The 15,340-nt window shown below is 36.4% G+C and overlaps 2 protein-coding genes and 1 non-coding gene across 6 annotated transcripts in view; 2 read left to right on the top strand and 1 right to left on the bottom strand.

The window, feature by feature from the left end:
* LOC102683089 (nuclear receptor coactivator 7) overlaps positions 1–2,385 on the bottom strand; it is a 44,989-nt gene extending 42,604 nt beyond the window's left edge. For all 4 annotated transcript variants that reach the window (XM_015350773.2, XM_015350791.2, XM_015350781.2 and 1 more), the window contains exon 1: positions 2,195–2,385. The gene's annotated coding sequence lies outside the window, so the exon portion shown is untranslated. The remainder of the gene's footprint in view (positions 1–2,194) is intronic.
* Positions 2,386–7,805: 5,420 nt separating this feature from the next.
* On the top strand, positions 7,806–7,877 carry trnae-cuc (transfer RNA glutamic acid (anticodon CUC)). The gene has a single exon. It is a non-coding gene; the product is annotated as a tRNA-Glu (tRNA).
* Positions 7,878–8,156: 279 nt separating this feature from the next.
* The window catches only part of atg5 (ATG5 autophagy related 5 homolog (S. cerevisiae)), a 58,191-nt gene continuing 51,007 nt past the window's right edge, over positions 8,157–15,340 (top strand). Inside the window, exons 1-4 of the mRNA XM_006625955.3 lie at positions 8,157–8,320; positions 9,135–9,296; positions 9,805–9,932; positions 12,380–12,458. Of these exons, the coding sequence (XP_006626018.1) occupies positions 9,189–9,296; positions 9,805–9,932; positions 12,380–12,458 (315 nt within the window). The 5' untranslated portion in view covers positions 8,157–8,320; positions 9,135–9,188. The remainder of the gene's footprint in view (positions 8,321–9,134; positions 9,297–9,804; positions 9,933–12,379; positions 12,459–15,340) is intronic.

The raw sequence follows: 15,340 nt of genomic DNA, 5'->3' as shown, positions 1-15,340 counted from the left end.
CAATTATTATATTATTGCAAGTCTAATTAAGTAGAACATGTTATGTCAGCATGTGACTAGATTTACTCTAGGTAGAAATAGGTAATTTTTCTGGTCATGGTCATATTTTCATTTTACATTGACCTTAGCAATGTAATAGCTTGAAGAGATTTTTTTAAAATGATTACTGTTATTATATCTGATGGAACAAAAACAGACAGGTAAATTATTCTGACCATATCTGAGGCACTAAGGGAAAAAAACATCTATCTCCTGGCTTGCTTGTCCTGAAACCATAATATTTTACTATATTAGTGTTGCAGAACACATGTGCTGGACTCCATGGAATGCTACTGTATTTGGGCTTTGTTTAGAATATGTATTGGAGTTTTTAGGTTCTATAAGTCCCAGTAAAATTGATAATGTACATGAAAGGATTCTGTTGAAAAACTTTTTTGTAAGCTGGAAATACAGAAGTGCTTTTCTTCTATCATCATTCTGCTTTGAATAGACTTGTGCTTTTACAGGCACCTTAACAAAGCTTAAAAGAGGCAAATATTATTTTATTCAAATCTAAGACCCATTAAAAATGTCAACAGACCAACCATAAGACTTTTGTTCTACACAATTCAGGGGGAATCCTGTTAAATATTTGTTCAGCTTCAAATATTCAGGATGTTACAGATGCCTTAGAAGTACTCAGAGATGATGAGGAGAATAAAACATAAAAACTCATTCTTTAAAATTCAGAACAGTATTTGTGTTACCGTGTCAAAAAATAAAACTGTTTTACATAAGTGAAACCTTTCCAGAAAAGCATCATTGTGAAATAAACTCTTAGAAACGTCTTGATAAATCAAAGACATTCTACTTTCCTGCCTCATGTTTCAAATTTCTGGTGTGGTGGATTTTGTAATGGACAAATGACCTTTTTTACAGCGTTTTTAAAAATGTATTTGATTAGTCATAATGTGTCATAGAAGAGATTAGACTACATTTCTTTTTCTGTCGAGATAACTGCCACGCAGAATAACTGAAACACTACGAAAGACACTGAAAAACATGTAGAATGAGATAAAACACCCAGAGGCAGTGCGTAAACAGCAACGGGTATTTTTCCTAGGATGAAATGCACCTACAGTATAAAGGCACAGCTGTTGTACGCTTTTTAGTTTCCTAATCAATTTACTTTGCCCTTCTTTGCAAATTTTCGACTTTCCACTAATTTGCGTCACAGAGTGCATAATACCGTAGGTTCTTTAGTTACATCTGCCACAAGGACAGCACATGGTCAGGTACAAACGAAAGCAAAAACCTTGCTGGTGGTAAGGATGGACACAGCCAATCATAAAATCATGGATGAATGAAATCCGATTATGTTTTGAACACAATCTTATAATAATGTCTTAGTATTTGGCAGTTTTTGTACAAAATGAAACCAATCCGACTGGACATGCTCACATGAACAGTATTAAATTTAAACGCTTTCTCCCTGCAAGGTGGGGGAATACCACTAAATCAACCTGAAAACTACCCAGACGCCGAAGCCTCAAAATCACATGACCTGTAGGAAATACAACACACTTTTGTCAAAGTGTTCAACATCTGTCAGCTTCTGTTACAGATTTCTATGCATAAACTGATGGCACTAATCATAATAACATTCAACATGTTTTTTGAAGCCTCCCTTTTCCTTTAGTTTCCACAACGCAGCTCTCCTTAACCCTGCATCTACAGAAGCCCATTCCCGAGCCTCCCCCGGATACAATAGCGCTCCTCCTCGTGTAATGCAGCAAAACAAACAAGTGAAATCAGAAGGTGTCGACATACCGCACAGTCACAGATAACCTCAGCCAAGTTCAAGGTAACATGGATTTTCTTTTAAACATGAACGAACCTTTTATGCAATGTTGCGCGTTATTTCAATTCGACATGTATTCAACGAGTGAACACACCCAGACTGAGAATATGTAACTGTACAACACAAAATATTCACTTTTAGATGACTAGCCTTCTTCTGACCGTGTATTTAGTGTCACATCCCTCCGATAAGAACTAATTTTCAGAGTGCATCATGCATTTCTCCCCACTTTCTCAGACCTTACAGAAGATGCCCCAGCATCGCAACAAATCAGAGCTAAAGGCGGAGAGGAGGCACGTAGAACAAGGTTCACATTCACTCTGGAAGTGCTTGTAAAACAAATGGATTACATACCTTCAGAAATTGTACATAACAGAAGCTTTGAAACCACATTCCCTTCACCAGAGTGCCAATGTAACAAAAGTAAAGATTTAATCACCACGTAAACCTTTCCCCGTATACTGCATACATCCATTTTCTACTACATTTTCAAAGCCCAGCACCATAGTTAGCACATTTCGAAAGAGGACCTGTTTTCTCCACGCTCCACCCTTATCATTGTGACGCAGTGTTAGGTGGGACCTGTCTCTGAATGATGATCTACGATTCGTGGAAAAGCGTGGATTCCACAATGATTAGAGATGAAGCGTGTCAATCAACTTCATATCCAGCAAAGCAAAGATGATCAATATGATTCCGACAGAAACAGTACCTTAAAATATATTTCCTTACATTTAGTCAGTGAAGATTGAAATTTAAATAAAATACTTTATGGAAGTCTAACAAGTTTTTTTTCTCTCAGCCTTGTGTTTTTAAAGGTAGAGTTGTCTCTTTTTAAAGCTTTTCTTAACGAGATAGAGCAGGCCCCACTGAGAACAAATTTTCCTTTACTTAATTTAAGAAATATCTTAAGACTTAAGAAAGATACAGACTGATACCATGTTTTCTGAAAAACACCATCAGCTGTAACAATTAAAAGATAATATAGCGACTTGGGCGGTCTCTATTCAAAATCCTGAGACCTGCTCATTTAGTTTAATTGGATCAAATTCTTGTTGGCTGGACTCTGGCACACTCCAGCTCTGTGATCTTTATTAATGTACAAGGATAAAAGGAGCAGGGGGGATCCTTTTTAAGACTTGGTGTTCCCATGTTTTTTCTCTTTATTCCATTAAGACAACGGAACACTGTGACAGACTTCATCTTCTATCAACAGCCCAACAAACCTTTGAGTACATTATGGGCTACATCTACAATATCCTTTTGTTTTGTTATATGGAAAGTAGAGTGTTTTGTTAGCATTTCTAAAATGTTTAATTATGGACACACTGGAAAGCAATACATTCAAAAAGCATAAATGCCTAGCTTGATCATACCAAGGGGAAGAAGACCAGTATTAGTCAAATTATTAATAGTGAGAACCATCTGTAGCTGGGAACAGGCCACTTAAAATAAGAACATTAGGAAGGTTACAAATGAGAGGCCATTTTACTCATTTAACCCGTCTGGTAGTTTGTAGTTGACGTGTTCATCACTGAATCTTTTCTTCACTACAATATGCGTTTAAAATTAAATGCAGGGATGAAATCTAATGTATTATATTCATGTAATTGAACTAATACTAAAGTATCATGCAATTGTCTTTAAATGTAGTATAGTACAGCAGTTGTTAGTGTGTAGATGCACCATATGATAACGTCTTCAAACAAAAAAGCACTCAGCTTTATTGAAGCATCAAATTATCCCTCAGTCTTTTGCAAACACAGCAAATTATGAAACAGATCAGAGGGCAATGCATAATGGATTTGCGTACTGATGGGAAATAGTCTCCCTGCACTTAAATATTGCAGTGTGGTTATATAACGGCAGAGGTACACAAATACAAGGAACTCACACAACCAATACAGGAAAATGTGTTTTTTTCCAGTTACAATGTGAATTGATTTACCAATTACAATGGTAAATCATGGAAAGGCAAACAAGAGAATTAAATTACTAACACTTTGTATGGTATTTATCGAAAGGAGACAGATATGATAAAATATCCTGCAGGTTCAACAATGGCATAAACGCTGTTTCATGTAACTTTTTCCATATGTAAATCAATTTAGTAATAATACAAGAGATGATAAAAGTGTTTTTTTAGATTTATTATACAGACATAGGCAGAACTATATGATTACAGCAAGTGTGCACTTGTTATACACAGCATCAGTTCTGCGACTTCAGCTTTTTAGTCTAACCCACTAAAGTGTAACCCAGGCTCTCTTGAGCTACATTAGGCAAGTCCAGGGTTCATGCCAGTAGTCAAGTATGCCAAGGGACTTATATTTCTTTCCAGGTGAACATCCAAAACATCTTCATCTGTTTACATTCTTTTGTGCAGGGTTTTACTTTGTGAAGTTTTACTCCTGTCAAGAAGGGTGCCTGTGAATGTATTTGAGGTCTGACTGGCAGCGGCACAAATACAGGGTAAGTCCTTAATGGCTGCTGCCACTGGGAAAGCTAGCCTAGATCTCCTGAGGTGGGAAACCTGTCATGAGACTGCCAGCCCTGTGCTGTTTGGACATGACAAGACGAGGCAAGTCCAGCTTCAGAAATGGGGAGCTGTTCTGGTCCAATAATACTGTATATATTGTTGTCTAAATATGCAGTGCTGTCTTCTCTAGCCAATTTACCTCCCTGAGGCCTCAATCTCTTACTAAACAGAGCATAACATAATCTCATTCCATGCTGCACATTGAAAATGTTAGAAGTAATCTGACTGACTGCCTCATGTCAATACTTCTCCCGTGGTGTTATGAATGTGGTTTGAGCAGAAATGCTATGGGATTCGTCTTGTTAAGAAGACATTCTGTGAAAGTCAAGTCCATAATCCAGAGAAAGAATTAAAGTGTGAGGCAGCATTGCCAGTCCAGTTTGCTACTCAAAGTTATGAGTTGGAAGACTGGGTCAAAAGAAAAAAAAAGTGTATTTTGCAAGTCCACTAAAGCACCAGCCTCTTCCAAACACTCTTGTTTAAGAATTCAGCACTCTTGTACGGTTACCAACAGTTCTCCGTGGTGAATAATGTAAGCGATATCTCAGTATTTATCTTTGACTGTAACAGGGTCACACATATGCCCAGGCTCCCACTGTTCATGTAGTAATATCTACATCACCTCATTTTCTCAGTTAGCTGAATAATGACCAGTCATAGCATGGTAGGCCTAATAAAGATAGATAGATACTTTATTGATCAAGTGAGGAAGCTACAGCAGCTTAGTACAGTCAACACAGCACAGTGTAACGAAATGATACAATAATACAACAATGTTATACATACAGTACAGTCAGTACAGTCAGTGAGACGTGCAGTAAAAAGTAAAAAAAAAGGAGACCAGGGGGGATTTTTTTTCTAATTGTTGAAAGGCAGAGAAGACTGATAAACAGTGGACATGGACTAAGTATTTTTCCTCTTAGCTGTTGTGTACCTTTGCCAGGCACTGATTTTTTTTAACTCAGGGCTTCCTGCTCTCTAGCACTAGTAAGGACAGGGCTGCATACTGAGAAATTCACGGGAAATCATTGTTTTGCATGTTCTAGAAGAAGATGTGTTCTTTTTCCAGTTCTAATTTCCTCATTCAACCCCTGCCTGCTGGTCAACAGAATTAATGGATTCTGTAGCATTAAATTGTTCCCAAGCTCTTTAAACCCCTCCTCCCCCCTCCAAAAAAACAACAACTCTGCAGCCAGACTAGCTCCATTTGCACCCCAGTCATTGTTCATTTCATTCGGACTTTTCCAGCACCTCGGCCAGATCTTCTCTTTGTTTTCTGTTGTGGCATTCCATTCGCAGCTTTAGTCCTGCAAATTCTGAACTTCTAAGTTTTCTAATTCTCTTTAAAACCAGCACCTGAAGAGCTTGGAGAAAGTGTTAAACTATTTCAATTAAGCTGTAGATGCAATATTGTAGATATTTAATGTTCCATTCAGAGTAAATAAGGGCTCTCCAACCTTGATCCCGGGGAGAGTCCCGATCCTGAAGATTTAGCAGATAACCATGAATTATTGATTTCTAAAGACAAAGCAATGTAAGCATGAATAATTCAACATGCAATTTTCTGGAATAACATTTTAGAATTATTTGGAAGAAAAAAAAAATATACTTCATCCCTCAAAGAACAGAGCTCCCTTAACTGAACAACTCTCTTGCTTGCATAAGTATTCAACAGCTTCTGTATTTTTGACACTTAAAAAAAGACAAACATATCTTGTTTAGGGTGACCTGACTGCACTACAAACCAAAGTCAGGAAGGAACAGTTTCTTTTGCCAAGTACAGACCAGGAAACTCCTTTACCTTTCTAGTCCAGATAGGTATTGTATTAGTAGTTATAATTATAATAATAATAACAAAAACTACTTTATTTTATATAGCACCTTTAAAAGTTGCTTCCCAAAGCGCTTTACAAAAAGAAAAATAATAATAATAGGTGATAAAAAATGTTAGTACAATAAAATAACAAGGGTTTTAAATGTGGTAGAAAATGCTAAGGGGCAGACACAGACATCAATTAAGTAAAAACCCTTCTGAAGAAGAAGGTTTTGAGTCTGGATTTGAAAGCGCTCAGGGAAGGTGACATTCTGATATCCTTGGGGATAAAATTCCAGAGTTTTGGGGCGGAACAGGAGAAGGCCCTATCACTCTTAGAGTGTAGACAAGCTTGGGGGACAGACAGGAGACCAGAAGGTTGTGCTTGGGGAGTAGAAAATATTAAATCAGACAGGTACTGTGGTGCAAGCCATCCAGAGCCTTATAGGTAAACATGAGGATTTTGAATTTGAAATTAAACCTAAGAATCATATAAGAATCAGTGCAAGGACTCCAGGATGTTGATCACAAATAATTGATCACTTGCAGTCATTGTAAATTGCCTTATGCACCTTGACTCATGTCCATGTCAAGAACGTAGCTCTGATTAAACACTGGTTTTGCATTCAAAACATACAAACATGATTTTATGTTGAATAAACTGTACAGTGATTAAAACACTTAAAATAAAATATGCTAGTAAACAAATATCATATAACCTAAATAGAGAAAATACAGATGCTGGTTCGACAATGATGGTACTCCTGGTATCAAAACTCCTGATTACTAATGACTACAGTCAGGCCTGTTAGGAAGTCTAGTTAATCGTGTATGGGAAAATTGTTAATTTACAGTAAATACATTGTACTTTGTTACATATATACCATTTAATATATTCATAGCTTTTATGTCTTATTCAATTTATGTTGCAGGCTTGCTACCCAGCTTGCTCAGAGCTGACACGTGTGATGAGGTTGCAACTAAGAGCCAAAAATGCTCTGCAGGAAAGGTGCTGTTCTGACTTTTGCTTGCACACATCTGTTGCACTGGCTCCTGGTACAGAATAAATCCAAAGGTGATGTGGCCATCTGGCATCTAAAGAACTTAAATATAAAACAGAAAATAAGTTAAAAAGATAGAAAAAATACACAAAGGAATTATCGTTCATAAACATCAAAATATTTACCACACTGAACATTCTAAATGTATCATTTATACAGGTAACGATATAATAAAATACAATTACTTATTTAAATAGAAACCAGTATCTCTAGGCAAAAAGGTCTTGTGGTGTTTGTCAGTGACGAGTGATGTAGACCTTTTTCTTGCTTTGAGATTCATTTTACACTCTTTGCATGTAGTGTCTGAATACTGTACACCCATTTATATTTTATCGAGAAATTAAGTTTGTTTATATTTATAAGATCGATTTTACGCTATACTTTATACACAACTAAAGGTTGTGTAAAAAACACGAGAATAGTGGCCAGCTGATAACGCGATGTCATCAGACAAGTCAGTGCAACCGCGTTTTGCACTCGGCCATAAAATCAGTGCAGAGTTTAGTCATCTTTAACTATGTACAACCTTATTTCTGTATCGCTGTCAGTTCTTCCCTGGTGGTCTAGTGGTTAGGATTCGGCGCTCTCACCGCCGCGGCCCGGGTTCGATTCCCGGTCAGGGAATACAATTTTATTAAGTTTATTTCAGCTAATGTGTCGCATTATCGCATCAATTACATTTATTCATGTACTATGTTAATTGTTTAATTGAGTACTTAGCTTGGAACAAAACCCAGAAGACGAGGCCCGCCAAGAACCGAGTTGGAGAAGGGTGTACTGACATTCAAGAACCATTTCCAAGACTGCATTATGCTCTCTGTCCGCATGGTGTCAGTCTTTGCCTTTCCTCTGAGCTCAGGAGAGCACGTCTCCTCTTGTTTTCTCTCTGGTGTGTGATTCAGGAAGCGAGCGAATGGCATTGCTGGGGCCTTGTTCTGACAGCACGGTTAATGGTTCTGTTACTTTCACTTCAGTGGAGGATTACAAGACTGTTAACAGAGAGCTTAAAATTAAATAACTTAATAAAACAGAATCATAACGTTGAAGGTTGTCCAGAAAAGTTTCAGGTAAAATTTTGAGTAATGCAATTCATAGCGTACTGCGTAGATGCGTTGTTTTTTTGCAAGAGGCAAGTCCATAATGCACCCAGGAAGTGTTTTGCTGTGTTCAATGAGTAATAGGCATACTGTGTTGGCACAGTTAGTCTGTTGAAAAACAAATTGCAATCTGGCTGGTTATGTCAATACAGTTTGTAAACGTAAACATTATGTAAATAAGTCTTCAGAGAAGGGGCTGGTACAGTAGAACAAATAGCTATTTAACACTGTTGTACAAGTATTAATGGTATTTTACAATGCTTAAAAATCTGTGTACACAGTTGTGTGAAAAACAGATTTTAAATATAGATTTAAAATTATCGGAGTTTCGTGAAATATGCAAATACTTGCAGTTTTCTGTAGCAAAGTAACTTCAATGAGCAACTTGCTAGGTTTTGCATTTACTATTGTAATACGTTAAACGGTATCAGATCCACCCAAACTTCTTCACCTACAGTAGTGCTGATATTAATTGTACTGTATTTGTTTTTAGACATTGAGGATGTGACTTGTTGTTTCTGTAAAATAAGTAATTTTCCCTACTAACTGAAGAATGTTATTGTTTCGACTCACTTCATTCAAAACATATCCTTTGTGTGTGTCACTCTCTTATATCCATATAATAATAATAATAACAATAATAATAATAATAATGATTAAGTTATTAACAATAAACTTTATTTGGGTGTAAAATATTAGACAATTGGACAACCTCTTATATGTTTATTCAGACTTTTACAAACTAACAACTAACAAGACATAAAATGGTTTTTATTCATTTCAGGAAATTTAAATTGAAAACTGTGTCTCTGTATGTGCTACTGTATATCCCAAAAGAATGGCAGATGACAAAGATGTTCTTCGGGATGTGTGGTATGGGCGAATACCCACATGTTTCACTTTATATCAGGATGAAATAACGGAAAGGGAGGCAGAACCCTATTATGTAAGTATGTTGACCATAAAAGACTACAATGGAAATTATTATAAGGCCTCAGGTTAAACACAGAGAGAAAAGTGCGTAAATAGTAATAGGCATTATGGCACCCTATGGATCCAACAATATCATTCACAAGTTAGTAAATGAAATAGGCCCAAATAGTTACATTTGGCTAAAAATTGAAAACTACTTTTTGTGATGATTGACATTTTGAGTATTAAAAAAAAACTAATAAAAACAGTTTTATTGGGGGGGGAGGATGTTTGGAGATAACTGCATTTATTTAACTAAGTTCAAAGTTCAGGTTTATTTTTTATCTCAGATTTCTTAAAATCACCTTGTAATGTCATCTGTAAAATATAAATGGGGAAATGTTTCTCTTTTGGGCACTTTTAGAATAAATATTTAAGGTACTTAGTAAGTGTTTTTTAGTTAATTTAACTAAGATTTGCTGTTAAGCATTCTATATGCAGAACTGTTTCGTAATTGGAATCTTTTCATTTTACTTTTGCAGTTACTTCTACCAAGAGTCAGCTACATAACACTTGTTACTGATAAAGTGAAAAAGCACTTCCAAAAGGTCATGAAGCAGGAGGATATGGAAGAGATGTGGTTTGAATATGAAGGAACCCCTCTGAAGTGGTAAGTTGATTGAATAGAACTTTACAATACAAGGATCTTTGCTATATTAGAACACATCTTCATATTTCTGAACGTATTGGTACCTTTTACCTTTAATTATGTAATTCAAAAGGACATCTTATGTACTGTATGGTGGATGAAGGAAAGATCAATGAGGTTAAAGTAAGTATTGATATAAATTAAGAACTACATTTAATGAGTGAATAACCAAGTTTCACATAGAGAGTGCCAATTGTATATATTATACACTGTAAATTATTGTGGTGTGGTGTTTTGACAGTTGTTATAAAGAGAAGGTTTTAAATGTGGAATCCTGACACCAATTTTAACAAATATTAAATAATGAAAGTTGGTAATCCGCCCCCTAGAGTTAGGAATGATTATGTGCATTGTTTATTTCAAGGGACATGTAATAAATTCGAACAGGACGAGCAGTAAATTGAGACATATTCTTCTATACCTCATAGAGTTAGCGTACCTATGGGACTAGAAGACAAAAACTTTATTTTACGAGATCTTTGGCAAATCTTGAAGTTCATAATACCTACTGTAACATCAAAGGTGTTTATTTTAGTCAGCTGGCCTTGCATTGATTGTAAATGTGTGATGATCATGATGGTGTTCATAAATTATTTAATTAAAAGAGAAGAATAATAAGTCTAAATTCAAATATAAATATCAGTCTTTCTGGTAGCAGTATTCATGCACTGTTACAGCCACCAGGTGGAATACTTGTCTAGTTTTAAAAATGTATTGCCTAAAGCAGTGGTTCTCAAACTGTGGAACGGGGAGAGCCCCAGGTGGTACGCCAGATAGCCCTGGAAATTTGTTGTGTGCACTGAAAAATTGGGAATTAAAAATTGAATAATTAAAAATAATGTATTTATTTCATCTGTAATTTGCTTAATCGGTTTCAGAAAGCTTGAGACGGGTTTTCATATTTTCTATTTTAATAAAATTAGTTTGTGTCAAATATGCAGCCTATGTACTTAGCTACATTGAAACAGCGCGCGATAATACTTGAGTGTTCATACTCGAGCTTTCAGAGACACAGCTCAGCACCACATTCGCCAACAGAACAAGTGATCAAAAATGAATTCCTCGCAAAAATCAAGTATTAATTTCATGGCTGAAAGGAATAGATGCCAAGAGTACTGATGCTAGCTCCAATAGATCACGCACACCCATTGAGAACAAGGAGGATTATACAGTACATCGGCCACTAGGGATTTACCATATTTGAACATCCAAGGAGGACACCCTGAGGAGATTTACTGTTGCCTTATCTTGGAAGGGGGTCGAATGGAGGATGGAGAGGGTTTCAAAATATCCCACGTTTAATTTCCGTTGGTAAAGTAACTGTGATGATGTTTAACTGTGTGAAATTCTATGTCCCCTCTGTTGCAATAACAGTATTATCTATTTTGCTGCCAGATTTTACAAAATAATCTGTTAATTTGGTTGACGAACTCTTTCCTTGAATTGCCTTTTTGTGTTTGTCTAAGTCAACATGAGCTTTCAAGTCAAGTACGCCTTGATTCGCCACGGAGACAAAAGTACATTCAGCTTCCCAGTCTGCTCTGCCACTTCGAAAACACTGAAATTTATTTTTTAGTTCTGCTGTGAATTTAGTTTCGCTTTGGCATTGTGTTTGAGGGAAGGAAAACAAGGAAAAAAATAGGGAGCCTTTCGAGGGAATGCTTCTCCGCTGCAGAGACTGAGTAAAGACACTGATATTGATGCCTGATTTCGCTCCCTCATCAAACATATACAGGACGAAAACTGAATGACATCGTAGGTCACGAAGTAAACTAGAGACGTTAAGAAATTTTCTCTCTTTCTATCTTTATAACGTTTGTTAATTATTCTTCATGGTGAAAATAATGGGATCGAAATCCTGGATATTTCTGGATATATGAAAATTCCCCCTGGACGGAGATATAAGGATAAAAATAGAGGACATGGCCGAGAAAAGTGACTCTAGCGGCCACTGACACTAGCTCTCCTGCTGAACCTGACACAGACAGCACTGCTAGTGCTAGCAAGCGTCGGAAAATGGCTACAAGGTGGTACTATCCAAGTTAACTAAGTGCTCAGGACTATTTTTATTAGCCCCGACACACCTGAAGAAGGCTTCACAGCCAAAACGTTGTGTTTTCTCTCCTCTCTTTTCAGCATGGAATAAACCTATTACTTGTTCCTTATTTTATTATATGTGTGAGTGTGTGCGTGCGCATGCGCTCATGTTGGTCATTGAGATTTTCTGTGGTTCCTATGAGAAGATGACTTGTAGGTGGTACTTGGATTCTTTGGTTTGATAAGGGGTGGTACTTGGTCCAAAAAGTTTGAGAACCACTGGCCTAAAGCCATATCATTTTAATATTATATGCCATACTTGTGTGACTATACAAGTTTGTTATAGGCAGAATTTTGTCCTCCTTTTTCAGGCATTATCCTATTGGTTTGCTATTTGATCTTCATGCCTCTAATGTAGCCCTTCCTTGGAGCATCACAGTACATTTCAAGGTAGACATTCTCATTGTTTTCTTGTTCAAATTGTATTTACATTTCTGTTCTCTTTATGTCTACATTTAATTGAAAATATTCACTTTCATAAATCTCAGACAGAACAATATGCCAAATTAAACAAAGAAAGTTATTACCCTGTTTTTCTTCCAATTATTAAAGTTAGGTAGGAAAACCATTAAATCAAGTAATGAGCTAGTTTGCTCTGTTTCCTAACACATCTTGTCTTGCCTTATTTTTATTATTATTTATTATATTGCTGTCATTTTTTGCTCTCCAATTTGAATCTCTCTCTTTTAGTAATTATGTTTTTATATCACTTTAGTAAAAATAGTGTGTGAGAGCTAAAGAATATGCCTTGTTTGTGGTTGTGTGTGTGTGGACGTAACTATTGTCTGCTAAAGTCATTCAGGTAGCATTACTTCTCCTATTTGTTTTTTTGTATTACTTCAGTTGAATTTTATTGTTCAATAGCAACCTGAAGTAATTGATTTGAGACTGCCTAAAAGAGTTCATGAACATCTGGCAAAATCCTTTTAAGAAAATGATATTAGAAGAAAAGGATCTTAGAATGTCTATGTTTTTGGCAACATGATGTGTTAAGGCTGTGTAATTGTTGAATATTTTGTTGATCTTTTCAATAGAATGAACATAACCTTTTAATTGACTTGTAACAATATTTCCATCATGGTCCAGGTGGTTTTACAGTGATTGCAGGCAATGTGTTTTGTTATTAATTAGGTATTGTTAGACTTAACAATATCTTAAAGTATTTGTTAAAATAAGTACTAAACAATGCCAAACAATTAGCATTATATGGGCTTACCACATTGATAATCATTTAAAATATTATTTGGATGTGAAAATGGGATTCTTGCAACACCATTTTGCAGGTGCTCATTTTGCTAGGGAGTGTAAGTGAGAGAGCAGAAAACAGGTTTGTTTTGCCTATTTTGGATGACTGGTGTGGGTGCAGTTGATCTAAAGCTCAATACTGGGCCCCTTGCTCTTCAGCATTTACATGTTCCCACTTGGTCAGCTTTTAAGATCACATGGCCTCAGCTTTCATTTTTACGCTGACGATACTCAAATATACATCCATACCAAACCCGACACTGATGTGGCTGTCTCTATTCTATCTAATTGCATCTCTGACATAAAAATTTGGATGACTCAAAACTTCCTTCATCTTAACTGTGACAAGACTGAAGTCATGCTTATTGGTACCCCCCATCAACTTCGTAAAGCCAGTCCTGTAACCCTGTCTGTAGATGGCTCTGTACTTGAGCTCCAATCAAAATTGAAAAACCTTGGGGTTATATTCGATTCTGGCTTAACATTCGACCCACATGTACAGCATACTGTCAAAACATCTTTTTTTCACCTTAGAAATATCGCAAGACTACGCCCTATGCTATCATTAACTGTGGCTGAAAAGCTGATCAACATATTTGTATTCTCTCGAATTGACTACTGCAATGCTCTGCTCCCTGGGGTATCTAAATCTACTCTGAACAAGCTGCAGTATGTCCAAAATTCAGCAGCCAGAATCCTGACCAGATCTAGTGCAAGTGTTCACATTACTCCTATCCTGGAGTCCTTGCACTGGCTTCCGGTCAAATTCCGCGTAGACTTTAAAATCCTCATGCTCACCTACAAGGCTTTACATGGCTTGGCACCTCAATACCTGTCTGAACTTTTATCGCCCTACTCCCCACCTCGCAACCTCCGCTCTTCAAATTCTGCCCTCCTTACTGTCCCCCAAGCCCGTCTACATTGTATGGGCGACAGGGCCTTCTCCTGCTATGCCCCCAAGCTCTGGAACTCCTTGCCCAAGGATATTAGAGAGTCACCTTCTCTAAACTCCTTCAAATCCAGACTCAAAACCCTCCTTTTCAGAAAAGCCTTTACTTAACTGGTTCCATTCTTCACCCCTCTGCTCTTCTTAATACCATCTTCCACGGTCTCCTCTATTGTTATTGTTGTATTGTTGTAATTATAATTGTTTCCTGTCTTGTGAAATTTTCTTATTTATTGTTGTAGTCTTCTTATTTATTGTTATTGTCATCCTGTAAAGCGCTTTGAGAAGCCACCTTTAAAGGCGCTATATAAAATAAAGTTTATTATATTATTATTATTATTATTAAAACATGAATGTTAGCACTGAAACTTCTGTGTATGTTAAATCGTGTTTTTGTCTCTAGAGGGCAGTAATGGATTAAAATACAACTTTCCCCTGGATTGTTCAAAGTTTTATGAAAGTGGAACATGCACAATGGTTTATATTAACAATATATTATCTACAGAACAGAGCACATTATTGTTGTATATCTTCTAATTTTCTGTCACTTGATTCACAATCCTTTTTTTTTAGAGATTGGGTTGGTTTTTGTCTCGGGTGTAGCAGTGTTATATCACAATAATGTTGGATTTTTTTCATATTAATCATGTAATAATGTGTGCTCCTTATAAAAACATGTAGGCTAATACTGTTTATAAATAATCTTAAAAGCTCTTTAAAAAGTTACATTAAAACCTAAAAGGTGACATTTTTATTGCACACTGATTTTCCTTCTTTACCAGCTGTGACACATTCTGATTGATCTCGCTGTTTTGGGCTCCCTTGAAAGGCTGACATCCAAATACCAAGATTTCCTGTTGCCACAGTGGACTAAATTCACCTGTAATTCATCAAATGATTACATTCTGTAATTTACTAATTACTAAACACCATCATTTCAACCTTTCCTTTGTACTCTTACATAGGACACCCATGATTTAGGGCAAACATTGTACAGTAGAAAAGGGAAATAAAAAAAAGTGCAATATGAAAATAATTGCTCCACAGCTGGGATGGGGATCCCATATAGATTTCTTCCTTA

The sequence above is a fragment of the Lepisosteus oculatus genome, chromosome 2 (genome assembly GCF_040954835.1).
Source record: "Lepisosteus oculatus isolate fLepOcu1 chromosome 2, fLepOcu1.hap2, whole genome shotgun sequence".
NCBI lineage: Eukaryota > Metazoa > Chordata > Actinopteri > Semionotiformes > Lepisosteidae > Lepisosteus > Lepisosteus oculatus.
Note: the sequence above shows the minus strand (reverse complement) of the source record. Positions and strands in the feature narration are given on the sequence as shown.